General features: G+C 43.3%; 1 protein-coding gene across 1 annotated transcript in view; it reads right to left on the reverse strand.

The window, feature by feature from the left end:
* The window catches only part of atrn (attractin), a 103381-nt gene that overhangs the window by 78481 nt on the left and 2996 nt on the right, over positions 1-21904 (reverse strand). The window contains exons 2-10 of the mRNA XM_070919909.1: positions 14896-14979; positions 12973-13086; positions 12636-12764; positions 9356-9552; positions 6234-6402; positions 4726-4816; positions 3326-3575; positions 2454-2637; positions 1798-1952 (exon numbers count right to left, since the gene is read on the reverse strand). Of these exons, the coding sequence (XP_070776010.1) occupies positions 1798-1952; positions 2454-2637; positions 3326-3575; positions 4726-4816; positions 6234-6402; positions 9356-9552; positions 12636-12764; positions 12973-13086; positions 14896-14979 (1373 nt within the window). The remainder of the gene's footprint in view (positions 1-1797; positions 1953-2453; positions 2638-3325; positions 3576-4725; positions 4817-6233; positions 6403-9355; positions 9553-12635; positions 12765-12972; positions 13087-14895; positions 14980-21904) is intronic.

Below are 21904 nucleotides of genomic sequence, written 5' to 3' on the forward strand. Positions count from 1 at the left end.
GAGAAAGAGGGAGGAGAGAGGGGCCAGAGCGAAGGAAGGGAAGACAACAATACTTGAAGTTTTTAATTTCGAAAAGTTCGACTCAAATGCGAACTCTCCGGGGAAATCACGACAACAATTTGTTTCCCGCGGTGACTAGTGAGAGATGAGTTAGTCTCATTACGCCAATCAAGTGAGGACATGTGGCAGTATAAATGTATAAATGGGACGCTATGCTAAGAAATTAAATGAATGCGACGCCTCTACATGTGCTGCCGCAGCCTCCATCGTCTGCTCTTCACACCACGCCGATGAGCTCGAAAAAGGGACGTTTGTTGGGGATGTTTCAGCAACATGCAATTCTCATGGACAAAAGCGGATTGCACAGGGAGGGGGGAGGGGGGAGGGGGGTGCTTGTGCCCCTGAGACTGTAATTTCCTTGCCTGTCAATCATCTTCGTAATGACACAGAAAAACAGAACGTCCTGGGGCCATTTCAAGGCCCGCAGGGAATTCTCCCTCCCATTAACGAGCAGTTTATGACAGCACTGCGGAAGGAGGCAGACTCAATTTACAACAGTGTTCAGCAGGCAGCTAACAAAATGAGGATGCCAGTAAGGCTTCTGACAAAGCTCCTATTAGGACACATCAGAGAACTTTAAAATGGGATTATAAGTAGAATGCAAATAAAGTACGCTACAATGGACAACAATCAACATTTGATCGCCATATTTAACCAATAACTAGAGGCAGAGCGCAAGAATAAACATTAGAGATTTGAGAATAAGCCCCCAAGGCACCAGTGTGAATCTTAGACTGCCCAGTTCAGAGTTTACATTATTAAGCTTTGATCACTTTGTATTTACCTTCACCTAGAAATCCTCAAAGAGTCAAGTGCGAACTGCAGCTCAACGGTGAGTTCAACGGAATCTGATCTGCCAATTAGCCCCCTAAAGACCTGACTTCCCTTTAAGGTACAGCTGTGAATAAGAAGCAAACACCAGGCATACTAATAACAGCTTCTGGGGATGTAGTTCATGCTACAACTTCAGCTCACAGCAGCATCTTTACATGCGGTCTATGATATGGTTTCAGGCTTTCCACCAGATTTTGGAGCCCTGCTGCAGAGATTTGCTCCCATTCAGCCACAAGAGCATCTTGTCGTCTGCTTATGTTTGGAGACGAGGCCTGGCTCGTGATCTCCAGTTCAACCCAAAGGTGTTGGAGGGGGTTGAGGTCGGTGCTCTCTGCTGCAGCATTTGGCAGCTAACCCGGACCACAAGGTGAAAAGTATATAACAGTACTTTTGACCCTGTTGTGTGTGTGTGTCTTTCAGGGTTCCTCTCTAGTTATCCAGGTGATATCATGTCTGGAGGAAGTTGAATCCAAACTGATGCAAACAACATGATTAATATGCACATGAATAACAAAAACAAGCAGCTTCCAATATGCACTTCAAAAGCCAACACTCTGCTTCACTTCCTCTATCCAGGATAATCATATCACATATGAGTGCATTCTGCATGGAGATATTACAAATAGTGTTCATCATGCAAAAACACTACACTGCTGGAAAGTTGAAGAAGACATTATTCTGAGTATTATGTATGAAGAGGGGCTGTGGTTTACCGCTCGTCTACATCGAGTTGCGACATTTGACCTTCTCTTGCTCCAGTGGAGCTGCTCAGTGTCCGACAACAAAACACTGCAGTTGTACTGAGCAGCTCCCAGGTGTGACACTGCGACTGCATGAATGCAAAGCAGCTCGGTGCAGGAAAGAGAAGATGCGGCAGGCCGAGCAGCTGCTGCTGTTACTAACCCAGACTGTAGGCCAGGAAGTCGGAGGAGAAGCACTTGGCTCCGTGGCTCATGGATGTGTCGTTGTGCGTGTTTCCTCCAAACACCAGCATCGTCCCGCTCACTATCACCGCCGTGTGGAGGTAACGGAAGAAGCCGCTGTCTCTCAGAATCGTCCTGCACAAACACACGTTGATGGTTGTTATACAGTCGGATGTTACACAGCTGTTACTTTCAGACAAGCAGCGCGGCTGTCGTGACAATCTGCTGTTGCAGCCGATTTTGTAACTAAAGAGAAGGTAAAACTCACAGTAAATCCTATAAAAAGACATTTTCAAAAGTCGCTTCAAACACTGATGTCTTGCATATATTGCATGTTATTCTTGTTGCCATTTGCAGAACCACGAGGAATGGACACATCTGTGTGTACATCAGTGGTTCCTAATCTCCGAGTATAAAGAGCCGTCTATTTGCAGATTTTCCATCTCTGTTTTACTTGAATCATTTTTAGAGGCCTGAAGAGGTAAAACTACTGTATTTCGCAAGAATGTGTAAATAAAGTGAAAAATACACAGAATACAATACTTCCATAATTCGACAGCGTACTACACTATCGAATTGTGTCAGTACCAAATACATTATTGTCAAAATAAGTCTGCACCTAAAGGAAATCCTCACCATTTCCTCTTGTCCACGTCGAACTTGTACAGGTCTCCAGCCAGGCCGTACTTGTTGGCACTGAAGGCCTTATAGCCTCCGTGGATGTAGATGGCTCTGGTGCTGGGGTCGAAAACACTGCTGTGACCGTAGCCGCCCTGGACCAGCGCACCGTCCGTGGACACCACGCTCCACGTGTTCTTGGCTGGAGGATCACACAAACATCTTTTACTGAACAACAGAAGACTTGCCTCAAGTTATCATAATATAAAAGAAACACCAGTAAGAAAGTGAAGGGAAACTCCAGTCAGGTTAAGAAAGGATGGAGTTTTTGGTCCCAGCAGGGATGCAGTGATCAGTAATTACCGCTTAACTCAGTTTACACTGTGTTATATTAGTGAAAGAGAGTTGAGCCAATATAAATCTTTGTATTATTGTTCCTAAAATGCATAACAAGTCCAAAAGTAGCATCACACTGCCATCAGATTTTACATTGGCTCATTCAGGAAATGATAATAACCAAAATCACTTTCATTTGTGAGCAAATAGGAGATGCACTCTTGTCCATCGGCCACAGTGGCAGGTTAATTCATCCCATTTTCTCAGACAGATTGGCATTTAGAAGACAATGACAACTCCAAATGAAGTTTGGCTGCCCGCCAACTCGGTTGGTGAATTAGATGAACAAACCGCCCGAGTCCAAAACTCGTTAGTTTTTCCTGTTGTTATAAACTGATATATGTAGGCACTAACATCCAGGCCAAGTTCTTAAGCTGGGCGCGCGGCTCGGAGACACATGCCAGATGCAAAGACTGAACTTGTGGGTTTTTCTTTCTGGGACAGTCTCTCTACAGCTCGACACGGACCTGCAGCTTTCTGCTCCTACAACTTACCGAGGTTGTACTCCTGCACCTGGCTTATGTAACCGTACAGAGGACAGTGTCCAAACAGGACAAGCATGATGGGACTGGCCCCCTCCTGGATGGGAGGCACAATATGGGCCGAGTGTCCCACCACGGCGTACTGCTCCTTGGCCCGGGGGCTCAGGAGGACCCAGGTCTGGTTCTGAATGTGGAAAACCCACAGCTGGCTGGACACGTTTCCTGTGGAGTCAATCTTTCCTCCGTACATGTAGATCTTCCCCTGGAGGAAACAAACCGAGGAGCAGAATTTGACGTGTGCGATATAAAACACGTTGTACCTCATTATGGCTTCAGACTTAAACACAGCAAACACACGAAGGATTCTCAAAGACATAACACACCCGGGCCCCAATAACCTTCCATCCGTCCTTGACTTTTGAATAGTAACACCAGGGTATTAATCATTCCCTGGACCTTGTTTCCTTCAGAACAATTTTCAGCGTCAAGAGGTCAGACAGAATAATGTCTCTCCATATTAAGAGCCAGTCATCTTACTGTCTTGATTTCACACTAAAAAGCAAACATGGGCAACATTTACTCATGCACTTGATAATAAATGTGCAAGGTATTGCAGATAGTATCGGACAGAGAACTTCTTTGGGGTTGAAATTGATTTGTTTAGCTTTGGAATTAATATTGTGGTGCATTTGGCCTTTACATTGTATTTCTACACAAAACTTTCTCATATCACATCAAAGAAAAGAGCGTTTTCTGGACCCAAAAGTCACAGAAAACAGCTCGATTTCACAAATGCTTGGATTGTCTCTTCAGATTTTTAGAAACCAGTGAGGGTTTGTGTGCTTTAGAGCCTGAACCGGTACGTCTTCTGTTTTTGCGAGACTTACATCAGTTCTATCTGTTATGTATCATCACGGATTTGATTTCGGATTTGTCTTGCAAGCCCACATCGACTTACAAGACACATTCATACACCGAGATGCAATTTGTGCATTATAAACACTCTGCAGCTCAAACCGAGTTCTCTCAAACCACAGAGCAGTCAGGCCGAGTCTTCCTCTGAATCCTCCTCTAATTTATTATTCCATCAGCGGCTCCTAACAGTCTTTCTGGCTGAGAAGAAACTGCTTCACCACTTTACTGCAGCATATCAAAACCTAGAGATTTATATATTAGTTCCAGACAACAGACACCACTGAAAGCATAAATAAAAGGATGGGGAGTATATAATATTTCTGCAAGTTCCTCCATTTAATTTAGTTGTCATCTGTTGTTTTCTTCCTCTTCCTCTTTTGAAGCTCTGTTCATAGCACACTGAGTTGGAAGAAACTACAGATGCATGGAAAATGCACTTTAATAACAGTGAAATGTACAGTAAGGAGACATATTGTGTTCATAGTAGATATGCATACCTCATGCAGAGCCAGTGAATGGCCATATCGTGGCGTGACAGTGTTGACGGAGGGGTCAAGGGTCATCCAGCTCTTGCTACTGAGGTTGTACCTACAGAAAGAAAACAAAAAGGTGTGAAGACCACGACAGAACTGCTTTAAGAAACTCCTGGTCTCTTCTGTGTTCAGTCATTTCTACATTTCAAAGTAAATGTTAAAAAACTGTCCCTTGATCCCTTGAATGTGACCCCAGTGAACCCAGTTCAGCCGGACAAACGGTAACCGTGACGCATAACTTTACACATAATGTTGGGCAGTTCCTTGCACCTTACAGCAGGCGATGCAGCATTCAATATGGATTACAGTGCTCTGCAGATGTCTACATGCAGTAGCTCAAAAGTTACTAGCTAGACGTCACCCCCTGTTTTCAGTCTTAATACTAAGCTAAGCTAAACGGCTGTATTACAAAATGCTGAACTATTCCTTTAACTCTTTTTGCCAATTTGAGCTTCACATGTGGGACTTTGGCTGGTGCAGCTTCAATGCTTTTTTATGGGGTTTGCTTATCTTCCTATCAAGCTGCTAACTGCCTGGTCATTCAAAAGCTCCCCACGCCCAAACTTACTTAGTACCACACAACAAAGACTGTGGTAAATAAAACTACATGTGGTGTCAATAAACAACACGATCCTCAATCAAGACTCCAAAGTCTAATCTGAACCCTAAACCTACCGACTACCTATCGAAAAGAAAGGGGGAATGCCTCTCATTACGCGCCTTCGCTGTGTTTCTTTGCTTTAGATTAGATGTATGGTTGTTCCACCAACTGCAGGAAAGCATTGCTCTTGAAATACCTGTAAGACTGCAACTACATCAGGAACAAGCTAAACAGTTAGACTGAGGAGGAGAATTACACGTCTGTCCTGTCTAACTATGGCAAGGTGCCAAAGTTGGCAGAATGTTTCTTTACAGATTAGATTCAAGTACTGAGACAACGACATTTAAGCAAACGGGCAGATAACTCCTAATGTGCAGAATCTGGAGAGACGCCCAGCCTTGCATTGTGCGTGTGCCACGATCTTAGGTCATGTGATAGATGGTCTCATGTGATAGACCGTGAGCAGACGGAAGGCTTGGCCCGCCTGAAACTCATAAAACCAAAATATGAGCCAAGGGAATAAGTGTGACCTTCCTGGGTGGAGTTCAGGGTGAGGAGCGTCAGCCTATCCTGTAATTTTATGGTTTTAATTACACCCCTCACTCTGTGCCTGACGCAGAGCTGTCTGTACAGAGCTGTCTTCTTTTTCTGACAGCACTGACAGCCAAGTATTACTTTAGGACTCGGTATTACAGGCATGCAAGTTAAAAATATAAAAAAACATTTGCAACAGAGACACTGTGTTTGAAAAGTACATTCCCTGCAGTTGCATAGCAACAGCAGGACTCATGTCTCACAGCTCTTTCGGATGAGAGGAAGAAGCGAAATGCCTAAAATCCGAGCGTGGATGCTCACAGGGGAGAGTACTTACGCTTTGACCATGTGATAGTCGGAGGCGTTGAAGACATAGCCCCCAATGACCCACATGATGCCCTGGTCCACCGCAGCCTTGTGGGAAGCCCTGGCCAGCCCGGCCTCGGTGTACTCCTCCCGGCTCCAGAAGGAGGAGTTGGCAGGCACTGAGACGGAGCAGTCTGGACCTGAGGAGGGAAGGAAACCACAGAGTCAGGGCTCCACAAGAGATTAAATGATGCAGGAAGCTCAGTTAATTCATTCTTTTGCGCTGACCTATGAGAAACAAGCTGCCACCTTTTAGAGGAACATAGAAACGGACTGCCTTAGAGGGCCCATATCATGCTCATTTCCGCTCTATATTTTTATTCTGGAACTCCGCTAGAGTAGCTTTGCATGATCCACAGTTCAAAAAAGTCCTTCAGTATCTTCTACTAGCTCTTCATGCAGCCCCTCAGTTCACCGCCTGTCTGAAACAAGCTGTTTTACACGAACTGAACAACCTCCAAAACCTTGAGGTCCTGAGCAGAACAGTCCAGTAACTGTGACAGACTGAGCGGGTGGATGAGCGTCCCTGTACTTGGTGGGTTCGCTGTAGCCGGAGCAGATGACCTGTTGGGGGCGTGGCTGAGTGCAGTGACATCACAACCTCACAGAAGTCCTGACAGCTCGTTTAAAAAGGCACAGTGTCTGAATACGGGCTGTGTGCATTTCTCTGCGGACTGAGCGTTTTGATACTTTCACAGTATTTATACAGCACCCAGACCTGCTTTATAATCAAACAAGACAGGGAAATCTCACTTTCTACAATATGGGGCCTTTAAGAGAGACAAAAAAATACCAACAAAATGAATCAGCATAAAAGCTCTAGCTTGTGAAGAAGTGGAGGATTAAACTTTCACAGGCTCCATTAGTTCACTTTAATGTCCTGCAGCCCGGCAGAGCGTACAAATATGGGGGCCATCTGCCTTCCATGAATTGACAGTGTCGGTAAAAAACCCCATGATCCATTATTGATTTCATCTCTTGAATTATGAAAGCGAGGTGTGAAAGAAAGGGCAGAGAGGTTAAAGAAGCCTTTAGATAACTGAGACTGATTTATGCAGGTGTGGAGTAATTTAGCATGAGAAAGTAGTTCCTAAAGTTTTTGAAATGCGTAGAGAAAAAATGATGCGTTATGATGTTTGGAGAGATTGAACTTTTTCAGGAAATAATAACTATGAAGGCTTTACGGATGAGTGGAGTGACTGCCTTCCTCTGTTACGGGACAAGAACAATAACGGCAACATAAACCGGAATCACTTCTGAATGGAGGGAAAAGATTCGGAGAAGTTTTTTGGCAAACAAGTGCCCAGTCAGAAACAGACAGATTGGCCTTGTCCACAGGTTGTGATACAGTTTGTGGACAGTTTGTTGATCTTGTTCACCTACAGTCTGTCCTTCCTACCTGAGGAAAGTCACAGGTTAAATAAATGCAATAAAACGTTTGGTGCCATCGCTCCATCTTACAGCAGAAACAGGATGTTAACTACTGGGGGAGTTCCTTATTGATAATTAGCAAAACAATGCAGAAATGGCCACGTGACAGGAAAGGAAGTGCTGCGATTCACTGCAACAATCAAGGTCACTTCACCCATTCTCCTTGTTGTTTTGTTCAGTGGCTGAAAAAAAATCCCTAGTGGCTAATATTGTTCAACTCCAGCATGCTAGGCAAACAAAATTACCTTTGCATCATGGTGGCATTTCCATAAATAAAACAAACGCGGCCTTAGCCTCCCTTAAAGGCGTAATTTGTTGAAGGCTACGCATCTGTGAAAGAGAGATTAAATGCGAGGCTGGCTTGACTAAACAGGCATCTGTCTCCGCTTTTACACTGGTAGGTGTAGAAAATGAGTTCATTTGAAAGCTGGCAGCACAGAGTACAAGTAAGTGTGCTATTCCTCGGCTAACACACCATGACAGGGTAATAAAGGCTAAAGAAAACGCCAGTCTGTTTCTCAACTCCCTCAGCTTTGGTAATTAGATCGTGAGCACACTGAGCTGCTGATATAACTGCAGTTAAATTAAGCCGATGTCTACGCTCGTGCAGGGTGGCGCAGTGGAGCCGTTTAAGAACTAATAGAGCGGTTAAAACGCCCATACGGTCTGATTCAAAAAGGATACAGTAGTGTCAGGTCATCACCAAAGAAAAAGACTCAATAGGCATGACTCAACCAAAAAGATGAGGACGCTGATCCTGCAAAAAGTTCATTTGAAGTGCATCAGGTTCCAGCAGGTGGATGTTGTGGGGGCAGCGGGAGCCTCAACAACAGTGGCGGAGGCTTAAAGCTGAAGAGGCACTGGGTTGAATCACCGGATAAACAGGCAAAATCTGGACGGATAAAGTCAGTAACTCTCTCTTTAAAAGACATCCAACTGCTTCAATGGAGTTTTATTCCTGGGTTCTTTTTGACTGGGATTAACCCTCGTACGGAAACCGTCCCTCACTACTGACTAGTGGGAGGTCAAAAACTCCTAACGGCTTCATTAAAACCTAAACAAATTATATGAGCGGCTTTCAGCCCCTTTCTAAGGGGGAGGTACACTAATCGTACTGAATTGACATTTGGTTTCACTTCATTCATTCTATATGAATCACTGAGCAGGTCGCAGATGCAAGGGTCTGAAACCAGGGTAGTTTCACATGGTCTGTAGTCTAGTTCTCAGATCTAATCACTTTATACTCTCCGCCTGTGATATAACAGCTCTGCATCAAACGGACACAAAAGGTCTAAGCAGAGTTGTTGCATCTACTCTTCATTTTCTTTAATCACTGAAAGCACCGTACCTGCTCCGTTAAAAATAGTATCAGAAATAGGAAGGAGGCACGCTGTTTTTCCATAATTATCCTGCATTAATAATTTTGGCTGTTGAAAGTGAATGTTGGCAGCTCAATGTATGATTTACCCACCCCTGGGACCAGAGCCACTGTTCATTCTGTGCAGTAAGAAGCTTATTTAAGTCGCTGAGGAGGGTTTGGCATGCGTGGGCCTGCCGAAGCCAACCTGATGACATTGTGGTTATTCAAAACCAGCGCAGCGTACGAAACAATGAGGTCACATCACTGGCAGACGAAGGGATGCTGCTGCAGTGCCAGCCCACCTTGCCATCCGGTCTTGCAGACACATGTCTTGCCCTGGCAGTGACCTCTTTCAGGGTAGCCACAGTCAGCCAGGCAGCAGGGGACGTCACAGGCTTCACCCTTCCAGTTGGCTTCACACTCGCAGTACACCGAACCAGTGGAGTTCCCCACGCGACATTCGCCACGGCCGGAGCAGTTGTTGGGACATGTATTCACCCTGGGAGCGAGGAAAGAGGAGGAAACAGAGAGGGAGAGAAACTAGGATTCAAATCCTGGCCTGAAATATAGACTCTGAATAAAACATCAGGAACACTTTTCAACGATCAAGCTACATCTGCTTTTGTGCGAGCAGCGCCTCAGCTGTCTCCACGCTCAAAGGTAAAATATGCAACATTTCCCCTTCAGCAGGAAATCAGCAGAAGGTGTTGCTAGTGGCACTGTCCTCCCTCATCAGTTGGTCAAGCTCCTGCCTCAACACTTGTCACTCATCTCAGAGGACCGTCTGCACTGAAACAGCATCGAGCCAGAGGATGAGGCAACTGGCAGACATCAAGTCACCACGGACACAGCAGAGCAGATGGAATCAGGGCATATACATTATGTCTGTTGTAGATAAACATCTGTATATCTGTTAAGAAATCATTAAAAAAAATCAGCAGATTTTGAATCTTCTTCAGTGTCAGCAGTATTTCAGGTTCACACACTGTTGTCCCACAATGCAATGCACAAAGAATATGGAGGAATCCACAGCTGGAAAAAAAATCTTCTTTGAGATCTTGGAAGATAAAAAATGAGTAATAAATCTTTGGAAAAACATTTTGCTTTCTCCTTGTGAAGTTTAACTGGCAGTAATAACACACGTTGTTTTGTCATGACAAAACACATTTTTCTTACTGTCAATAAATCCCATGAAAAGACCAAAACCAACAACGTGTTAGTCCATCTCTCCATACTTCAGTATACTGAATACTGACTTCCCTGTTTGCCTGAGGCTCTTAGCTTCAAATAGGTTCCTACTGAAGCCGTAAATCTTCAGAGATGGGTCACCAATATACTGAATAGTTTCATTTTTAAAAATGGCTGGACACTGTAGAGGAACACACATGCAGAAGCAGCGCAGGGTATGTAGGGTCGACTCAAAATAAACTACAGGGTCCATGTTAATGGTAAAATATGGAAAATGTCACCCAGTGTGGGTGGGTCTCACTGATTTGATTTTAATAGCTTTTGGACAACAATGGAGATCTATGGGAGAGAGGAATAAGCTGTATCAGACATTGGATACTTGGACAATACTTCATTGTTGGTTTTGGTCTAATTTATGGAATCCATTGACCACACAAAAAATATAGAATATTGCTTACTCTTTAATACGGGAAACACTGCAAACTGAGTACAAGACTAGAAAATATTCCTAATGTTTTTCTATAACAAGAGTAAACAAGTCAATGTCAAAAGTTTTGCTTTGTTTTGAAAACATTATTATCCATCAAAGCGAGAGTGAGACGCCTGAGATGTTTTCCTCCTGAAGACAAACATGCTTGGGAGCGAGACAGACGACACAAAGGACCCCCGTCATTCATTCATGTTCCTTCGGCAGCCTGATGGTTTGATGTTTCGGGCTCCTCCACCTCTCCCAGACACCAAAGACCGGGGGCCCGGGGGCACTTCGCTTTCATCCGACTCTGTGCTTCTCAGCCCAACTTCAATCCCATCACTATGGCGACGGTACCAATGAGAGAGGGGGGGGGGATGCAGGAGTCCATTGTGTCCTTTGCAGATGTTTGGAAGGGACAGGCTCCACTTTGGTTTTTAGAATACTTTTCCTTTTTATGCCAGTTTGAAACTACCAGCCTGAAGAAATGAATGACATTTTTGGCTCTTTCTGACTTGAGCAAAGTTTAGTTTGATCTATCCATCTGTGGATGACGTGTCTTGCACCCAAGTTTTAGAAACATGGGAATGAATACGTTTTCTGTGTTTATAGATCTGTGAGCAAGCACAATATAATGAAATAAAGGGTTTTTTTTTGCTGCAAAGAAGTCCAAACTGGTCTCTGAAAAGTTGATGACAGGTACAGACTAAAGACACTGACAGCTCACAAGGAAAGATCGGTGGAGTGAAGCTGGGTTCAAAGAAGGAAAAGGAGCTCTAATCCAGGAGGACACAGAAGTTCAATCTTGGCCTGAAGTGGACCCGCAGAATATATAAAACATGTATGTCTGGTCAACAGATGGACAGAAAGGTGGACCATAAATAAATAAGCCATAAATGATCTTATTCTGTCATAGATGACATTTTGTATTTTCCTTGGCCTCCACGCTGCTTTACAGTATGAAATACCACAGATGTTATGATTCAGCCCAGCGGCGTGTTGCAACTGATTTATATTTCATGTGTTTGTAAGGTTGCCAGTACCAGAGTTACCTAAGATCACCCTTCAAGTCCTACACATGTGTGTGTAGCATCAGAACCAAAAGACAGTCTATCCACACTGGACCCACTGATTAATTAATTTCACAACAAACTCTGACAGGTGGTCTTTAAAGATAAATCTATATTTCCTATATATGATATATGACATATTTCAATTCCATAATTTGTGGCATTTAAATTTCAACATTAAGGATTCAGTAGTGGTTCAATTTCTCAATCAGTTTCTCATCAGATAACAAAAGGCCAAAACAATATCCCAATTATTGTGGCATTTCTTTGCTTCCATGTAGCGTTCATGTCAGCATCCCCCTAAAGAAGCACGTACCGAAACACAACAAACAACAAACCACAGTGTGCCTGACAGGTAGATGATGGTGTAACGATGCAACAATAACATACTGCAGCAAATGGACAGCAGCAGCCCGACATGATCCTCTAAATGCTGTCAACCAGCCGTGCCAGCGCGCAGGCTGAATCACGGAGAAAGTGATAGCTTTCTATGCGTCATCACGTCCCATGGAAGGGTGTGAAGTGGGCCCTTCACCTAAATAAATCTCAAGTAAAACAGAAATGATTTGCACTGGAGCTCGGTATCAGAGTATCTGTCATTTAGCAGATACTTTTATCCAGTGACTGACACTATCCTGAATGCATGCGTGGACCCTGAGAGATGCGACCCCTGAGGCCTGGCAGCTACGCACTCAGCTGTAGGGGATTATGAGCAATTTGATATGCGGAAGCTGCCATCCCAGCTAAGATTTCGAAATCAAGGAGAGGCCTGAGAATATAATTTAAGACACTTAAAAACATTTCATTTACTAAGAGAATACGTGTAAGAATATTTTCATGTTGTGCTTCTCTCACCTGTAGGATATGTTGAAGCCTGTCAGGTTGTAGGCAGCATCACTGAAGAAGTGCAGCAGGGCGTAGCCGGACTGAGACACCACCTCAGGAACCGTCTCGTTCCCGTAACGTTCAGGAACAATCAGACCGCTGCAATAATAAAAATAAAACACAGAAGTCAAATCTAACATGTTTTTAGTGTCATTTTTACATATTTTCCTCCTAAACTGAAATGTATTTGAAGGTCAGGCTGTCATTGAACGCAATATAGTAAACGTTGAGTTTAGTAAAGAGTTTAAAAGTATGTTATTAGTCTGTGTCTCAATGGTGAGTTCAGTCAAACCCACAGTAGACGTACCTGAAAGCGGCGAGAAGGGGGGCGTAAATGGAGTCTCCGTCATACACGTAAAGGTGGTCCCAGCTGCATTCAGTGGCAAAGTGGTTGAAGCGTAATCGGAGGATGGTGTTGGGCCTGGAAAACACACACACACACACCCCTTACCTTAATACTAACCAAGACCCTCTAACAGCAATTAGAAGTCCACCCGTGTCATCAGTGCATCAGAATCTGTGACAACTGTATCTAATAATATTTGAAGATCATATGAAGATTATACACTTTATGTACAGTCATAATGCTGATTTGATGACTGTCTTTGGGAAACTTTGGAAATGAGAAGGCTCGCCAACTTCCCTGCTTAGAATTCCAACTTAAAGATCACTTTACAACTTAATAACATCACATGAGAAGTATTAATATTTCAAACAAAACCCTCAAATACCCATTGTTTACTCATTCACGTTCACGCTCACCACAGCTGCACACAGCTTTTGAAAGTTACTGTTTCACTAGCTGAGGAGGCTCATTGCAAAAGGAAACCATCCAAAAAGAGGAGGGAAGAACACAAAAGGCCCATTTAGCGGATCCATAACGAGGGCACAACATGTACAGGAAACGTTATGAATGGTCACATTTTTGTCTTCACAGTTTTATTTATCAAAGTGAAGCGGTGGCTCTCTCTCCCTCCCCCTAGCAGACAAATAAACTCGCTTCTATTAGTAAAGTGTGACCGGTAAATTAAGAATCAGAAGTGAGGAGTGACTGGGGCGTGCAGCAAAGCGCAGCCACATTTCACTGATCATTTCCCGGCCTCTCCGTGGGTTAAGTCACGTCAGGCCACTGCAGACGGATTCAACACACTTGACTGCAGAGAAAGCTCAGAGTGGATATATGTCCGGGGCTTATTGAAGGATTCTTGTCATTTTGACGCATATACTGCATTAACCTTCTGTTCAGAGCGGGCCGAGGTCTCAAGACAGCACATAAAAGCGCCATTAGTATGTAATGAAAACGTTGGACGACAGTGTGGACTAGTGATTAGAGGAGCCATCCAGGAACAGGAAGGTCAGAAGTTCAAAACCCTGCAACATCTACACGTCCTGCCAAAGAGAACATTAGTGTGACCTCCAGAGCCCCAACCAAGTCACCCGTGGTTAAACCCCCTGAATGAGAGCGTTGGCTAAATGCCTAAAATGCAAATGTAATCAAAGAGTTTATGGTTGGGATGAGCTGGCTGTCGGCTCTACATCGATACTCTGCGGCGTGGTTATGCTGACTAACACAACAGCGAAGGAGTATTGAATTTCTCACGGTTACTTTGCCATTCATTTTCATCCATCATCTTCTGGACACTGTATACTCCTAATGCTGGACGGATCTCAGTTAAGGACTGCAGTGCATTCTGTGTACATAACAATCATTACGAGCACCATTGCAATATTGAGTCGCAGCCACGCTTTTCACAATCCATCTCTCAGCTGTCTCGGGGTGTTGGGATTCCTTCCTTAGCCTTTATCCTTTATGGCAGAGGCCGACTTAATGGATGAAATCGATAAGGGAGTTTCGGTTTCATGTACTGGGTCTACGGTCTTTGTTCTGGATACTTAGAGACCAGACGTACGGGGTTATAAGCAGCAAAGATGCTTGATCACCTCCAAAGATCATTTGAAAAATGAATTGATATTACTTTTGGATCAAGATTCAAAATGTGCACAACATATTTAAACTGTCTGGACAATCAAATGTAGGTACTACAAGTAGTCTATTATAAACACTAACTTTATTAGAGAACATCGATTACCAGATTAACTTATTTATAGTGCTGTTTGAGAGTTTTACTAATACTAATAAAGGAATTCAGTCAGTGTGAGTTTTCCAGTCTTAAAGAAAGTCTTTAAAGAACAGTCCTGTGCTGATCTGGTATTTCTGCACTCCACTTACTGTCCCTCGATCAGCCAGGTGCACTTGGTCTTGTACTTATAGTTTCCTGGACCGTCAGTCAGATGACCAGAGGGCCCCGTCAACCTGAAAGGAGAGAAAAGAGATTCAAGGTTACAGAAGAAGATGTAACTTTTTTGTTATTCTAGACAAGCTGAAGTCCTGGAAACTGTGTCCTCCCGGTCTGAAACAAAGTACGACTGACGGCAACACGACCACAGCAAAGATCACTAAGAGAATCACGCAGCAGTTTTCAACATACTGTATGTACCGTTTAAAAAACACACTAAACTAAGACGGTGAACATGGGAAACATCAGCACGTCAGCACTGCTGTTTGTGAGCATGTTAACATGCGGCCTTAGTGCAGCCTCACAGAGCCGCCAGCAGGGCTGAAGACTCTTGGTCTTATTATTTGATAAATAATCAAACTGATAAATCAATATAGTGCTGAAACGATTAGTGGATCGATCACTGGTCATTTATCAGGAAAAACCTTTTCTGCTTCCAGCCAGTGGGAGGACTTTATATCACTGGTTTTCAGTCAAAGGATTCCAGCACTAGAATATTGGTCAAAGTCAGTTAAGTAAGCTGCAATACGGATATCTGTTTCATGTCACTATCTAAAGCTTTATGTTCTGTAGTGGCACCATAAAAATTATTACACAAGAGCCAGTCAGCAGAGCAGAGAGCGCAGGTAAACACTAACGTTCACAGCTTGGCAGTTGAGCAAGCAGCAGATAGGACAGCTAAAGGGCTGAGAATGATTAAACCTCGCAGCAAATTATTATCTAAGGCCGACACCGCGACGGGCAGCCGCAAACACTCTAATCGTACAGTGCGGCGCCCGGCCTCTGTTATTGCCTGATCAATTCCAGCTTGATGACACAGCAGCAGAGAGGAGCTGAATTACACAGGGGACACTTAGATGCAGTCAGAGATTGTATCATTACTGATGTAGGTCTCAGGGTGCAATGACTCCGCTAACACACCCAGTAACAGTAACAGTCTTGTTCCAAAACAGTCTCTCAGCTTCAGACTAAAGTCTACTGAGAAAGCTGCAGAGAACACACTCCTGCCCCGTTCAGCTACACGAGCCAGTTAAAGACCTCTGCACCACAATGCAATACCAACCTAAAGGAACGCACTGATGAAAGTGCTCCACATTTTGACAAAATATTACATTAGTCTCAACTTACTGTGGATGATTTCTTTTATTTATTTATATAATTCTACTTCAAAAAAACAGGGTGTTATTCTTTCACACAAGAGATAAAATATGTTTTTTGAAACTGATAACATTAATCATACCCAGAACTTCTGGGGAGGTCCCTGTTGTGTATTGCATAACAACGTTTTGTTGTGTGCTGCAACTTCTTGTTATTGAAAACTTTAGCCTGCAACCATAGCTGCAGAAGTGCAGGCCAATAGCCTCAGCTGTGTGGGCTGGGCAGCTCAAGACCCAAGGCCAAGGGTGTTGTTAAGTTAACGACAACTTTACAGACCAAAGGTATGACTGTATATTGCAACAATACTCTTCTGCTATCTCTGCAATGTTTATCAGCTTAGATGTCTCAGAGTCAGTACGTCAGCAGATGAAGCCTTTACTCCAAATAGATGTGGGGTTTTTTTTGAGGGAAACAGACTTTGAGAAATAATTTATGCAACAAGTTCAAACACTGACAGCCACACAGGAGTATTGCCGGCTCACTGTTTGTACTCTACGTGTTTTAAGAGAGTAGTTTCACCCAGCCCTTTTCACAAGGCAGGTCTCAGCGGTTAGCTAACGAGTACACTAACACTGTAATTACAGATCTCTCAGTGCTAATACAGCCGTGGGCCTGCAGGGACTCTCAGCTCTCCCAGCTAGCAGACAAACAGAGCTCCCTCAGAGGACGAGAGGCTCCAGATTCTCCTGAACCCAACACACCACCACTCTCAACCCTATTACTGTACCTTTCTTAATAGTACTGGACAGACTGTACTACTACTACTACTACTGGGATACAAATATCAAACGCCAAGAGAGATGATCTAAAAATAGTTATACATGAACCTAGAATTCATGTTTTTATCATTACTGACCACTTAAAGAACAATTAAAGGGTTAGTTCGCCCAAATCATGCATATGTGCACCCTAGGAAGAGTAGTTATTGCTAAACCAACAAACAAATGGGGATGCAAATAGACAAATTTGACTTCATAAAAACTTATCTCACGAATGTCTAGTGGAGGTAAATGGAATTTCCTTTGACTAAAGACTTTTCAGCAATGTCAGGTTTTAGAAACAAGGTCTGTTAACTCAGGATTAAAAAACTGTGACACTGAGGTCTGGACTATCCAGAGTAGTGTGGACACATAGCTCAACAGTTGCTGTTGAGTTTTGCAAAGTCTCAGCACCTGTTAACGTGTCAGATGTCAGATATATTATGGTCATTTACAACCCTGAGGCAATACAAAAAAAATATGATCAATGCTTTAAGGACAGCAATCTGTACATGGAACATATTAGGGTCCAAAATGGGAACTGAACTGAACTGAACAATCCTCTATGAATCATTTAAAGCTTTGAAAATACATGTTTTTACTGCATTGGATTGTGAATTAAATGTGATGCTGATTTACTTCATTATCACATGTAAAATTAAGTTCTGTTAAAATAGCGGCTCCTGCTCCCACTCCACCTGCTGTTATTAAACAAATGGTAGCTAATTCATCACAGTGAATATCTGAGCTTCTTCAGAACTGCTTGTCAGTTGGTGGAAAAGCTTCCAGTGTGAAACAACGACGAACACTTTTGATTTCCTATGTGGTCCGACAACACGTCACACAAACTAGTCCTGATCGAGCACAACCCGACCTTTAGTCGCCTTTATCTTATTGTCAAGACAATGTTGTCATTGTGTTGCAGCCATAAACTCTCTTGTTAAAAGGATCACTCAAGACTTGAGAGATGTCATATCATAGTAAAATTACTAAAAGTTTTCCTGGTGCTGGGTTGATACATCTGAAAACATAAAGGTGTCAATGGTACTTTAAAGGTCATGTGCTTTACAGTTAATGAGCACACATATATACATATGGCAGCATTAAATTCGAGGCAAACTGTTCCAAGTGTCATGTTAAACTCTGATAAAGAGTAAGCCAGCAGGTGCCTGTACTTCCCGTTATTAGAGGGACACTGATACAAGCAGAGCCTTTCATTCACCGTGACGTCCAACAACGGCTCCCTCTAATGCAAACAGTATCCCTGCAGCAGAGCCAAGTGGTCTGCAAATGGCAAAGTGGTGCAGCATGAGAGCAGAGCAAACACGATTCTTCATTCAAAGGCGACAACAATCGTGTCCAGTGGCACAGACTGGAGGTGGACAGAGCGTGCTCAGACAGTCAGTAAATGCTACAGAGGCCTAAAAGGGTTTTCCCCTCAGACTCTCTGAGCGGACACGGAGAAGCTGCTGATATGAGATTTTAAATCAATTAGGGAATATTGGGATATAACACCACATGAAGGGCTTTGGACACTGATAATGTCACGTGACTTTGCACATGTTGGCAGAAAGAAACTTCAATTCATTCACTCAAAGAAAGATCCACCAGATGCTGTAATCAACAATAAATATGCTATCCTCCCTTGTTAATGTTAAAAATAATGAAGAGATACACAAGATGATATAAAGTTACTCAGCAGCAGCCACGGAGGAGGAGAGCTGTGAACCGAACATGGCTGGCAACAAATCTACAGAGGCTGTGCGCCCAAAACATGCTCATGGAGCTATAAGTCAGTTATATTGTGCAATAAATATTTCATAAATTATTAAAAGTGGCTATTTTCCAAGTTCCTGTGCTTTCACACCTCAGTGTTTTACTTGAGTTACAGTTGCACTTCAATGAGAGCTTTTTTTAATGTCCAAACGTATCCGTTCATCAGCCTCAAAATGCATCCCATCTCCACTGAGACGATGTAGATTTACCTCATGCTGTCCTTTGATATTCAGCAGCAAAGACTGAGGCCACCTTACAAGATTTAAATAGTTAGCCCACTGCCATTTCAGCCACCGTGGCCTTTCTGTACAGTTATAATACAAATCCATCCAGTACCTGTAAAACCCCTTCTGTGAGTCTGGGTAGCTGTGGAAAGGGATGGGGCAGATTTCTGTGCCTGTGCATCACTAAGCTGGAAAAAAAGAATACATCAGTAGTACAGCAGTGGGGACCATTAGTCTCTGCAGAGGGCAGGCAGACTGGTCGCTCAGCGGGGCCTTTAGTAAAGCGAGGTCAGCCTTCAAACAGGTTCCAGAGAGGGCCTGAGGATGGATGTGGACTAATACGCAGACCACACAAGAGACGACGACAAAGGAGCAAGCTGTGAAACTGAAAATACCGAACCAAAGTTCCTCTTAGGCCAGGACAAATGTATCAGCAGAGTATCAGTGGATGAGATATTGTTAAAATGTAGTTTTGTCATTTCTACCAATGTGGATTCTGCACCCTGGTCAGGATTCGAGATCCTGAATGATTCAAACTAGTGCTGCAAGTAGAAGATTAAATCAATTAGTCAACTGACAGAAAGAAAAAGAAGTTTTTAAGAGTAGGTTATCGTTTTGTTTATATCTCGTACATTCGCACAAGAACGTGGGGACGATACACATTGCTGCCGCCGTCTATGCCACTGATTGGTGGTGGCAACACGATGAGGAACGTGGCAGGAAAAGGCAGGAAAGAGGAACACTGCTAGCTAGCAATGAACGATGAACAGGAAATTCAGTTACTTCGGGAGTTGGCTTCATGGAGATACACATTAATTGCATTAGATTGGGGGAGTCAGAGTTGGTGCCAGGACATGGACATGCAGCAGAGGCACACTGGCTCTAAGTGGCATGGACAAGGCATTTATTCACCACCCCATCCCACTGCAAGAGAAAAATGGCTCATAACTCCATTCCTAGAAAAAGAAAACTAATTGGTCTCGTCAAAAGCCCCATCTCATACTAATTTCAAAAAATTACAGTTGCGTGTCTTTGGGACTCGTGCATAAAGCTGACTTTTGTAGCCATAATCTGATCAGAGCAGTTATGCTGCATTCACGTGGGTTCAGGCAGACAGCAAACCAGACATCACTTTAGTGGAGGAGAGCAGGGCGGTAAAATTAGGTGAGGCTAACAGAGAAGAATGACAACGGTAGATGGCATGGCTGTCCAAAGTTAAGACATGTTACGTAGCTCCCTGACACAAGGAGAAAACACGGGCGATCTGGACAACGAGAAGCTAAAAACGTCTCAGGCAAACATAAACAAAAGGATACACCAAGTGCAGTTCTCCTTTCACTCTCCATGCTGGAAACGAATGAATGACCTCACGTCTTGGAGGGAATTTAACATTGATATTCAAGTTTGCAATTAAGAGAAAGCTGCATTTTATAGCTACATGCATTATTAGAATAATTAGATAAGATAACAGAAACAAAATAATTCTAATATATTCTACTCCATTCTTTGTAAACAATACGATATCACCATCGCAACATATCACCATGCCTGTTTCCTTCTGCCATTTATGTTATAGTAAACCAGACAGAAGTAGGTTTTCACATGAATATAGAAAGTTCATAACTGCCATGTTACATTTTTTGGCTTTCTGAGGATCAACAACATAAGCCAGCAGACTGAGCAGTTCAGCAACAGGGATGATTTTCCCCAAACAGACTTACCATTAACCTCAAACAAGCAGGTATTAGACTAGATATAGGGGCAGGACTTGACTTTGGGTGGGCCGGTTTGGTTTGGTGGTGGAACAGTATTCACTTTGCATATATTTGTCATACTAGGACAATTTGCATTAATATTGTGACATTCATGTCAACCATATTGCCCAGCCCCAACAAGATCTACTCACTGAGTCCCGTGTGAAAGAGTTACACACTTCACTACTCAGAAGCACAAATTCACAATATCCTCAGATGAAAGAGGAAATCTATTTTCTATGCCATAAAACGACAACAAAAACACACTTGTCTGCTTTTGTCCCCCTCCTCCTTCATGTTGATTTTGGCCCTCATGGCTAGTCGGGACTCCATCTTGGCACGACCCTGCCAGAGAAAGCTGCTTTTACCAGCATTCAGCCAGCCTTGTATGGCAGCATTGTCTGTATGCTAAACACGGCCTCAGACCACCGGCTCTCCCCGAAAAACTATCGGCCCTTTGACCGCGTTAACAAGACAACACAGCCCTGATTCCCGGCAAATCTGCCATCACAAAGCAGAAAGTTTACCATTCCATTCAATGATAATTAGCACCTGACGGGGTATGGTAGCTACAACATCGCTGATAACGCTGTACACTGTGGCACGGGAGTTAGCGCCGATAAACATTATACTGTAAGTCAGTGCTCTGCTGTGTTATTAGTACAGTTCAGGGTCAGACTAGCACTCCTCCAGCAGACAAGCACCAGAAGAATACAAACTAAATGCTTGTCTGTTGCTTTTAAAAGTAGTTGGAAAAGAAGACAAACGTAGCAGCCACTGAAAAAGTTCAAATTTAATAATCCCCACAGGGACGTTCATCCTCTGCACTTGGCCCAGTGGTCAGTGCTAAAGCAGTTCCCAGGAACTAACTCGAGCTTTAAGGGCCAGTGACTTGGTCAAGTGCGACGGCAGGAGTATGCCTGATACTTCTTACACAGCACATATGCTTGAGGAACTGCAGGCGAAAGGGCCATGCAAAGAGGGCTGCAACTAGTAGAGTATAGTATACAGTATAGTATAGTATAGTATACTTGAGTCATTATCAATAAATTGGTCCATTTTCTAGCATAAGAAATTGTGAAGTTTACAAAATGTTAGAAGTGAAAATGGCCATTATAATTTTGCAGAGCCCAAGGTAAAGTTTCAAATAGATTTCTTGTCTGGCCAGCAGCCCATACAAACCAAGGATATTCAATTTACAGTGATATAAAACAGAGAAAAGCATCTGCACAGACAGATTTGCCTGAACGATTAATCCATCATCCAAATTGT

This window comes from Enoplosus armatus, chromosome 15 (assembly GCF_043641665.1).
Source record: "Enoplosus armatus isolate fEnoArm2 chromosome 15, fEnoArm2.hap1, whole genome shotgun sequence".
In the NCBI taxonomy this organism is placed as follows: Eukaryota; Metazoa; Chordata; class Actinopteri; order Centrarchiformes; family Enoplosidae; genus Enoplosus; species Enoplosus armatus.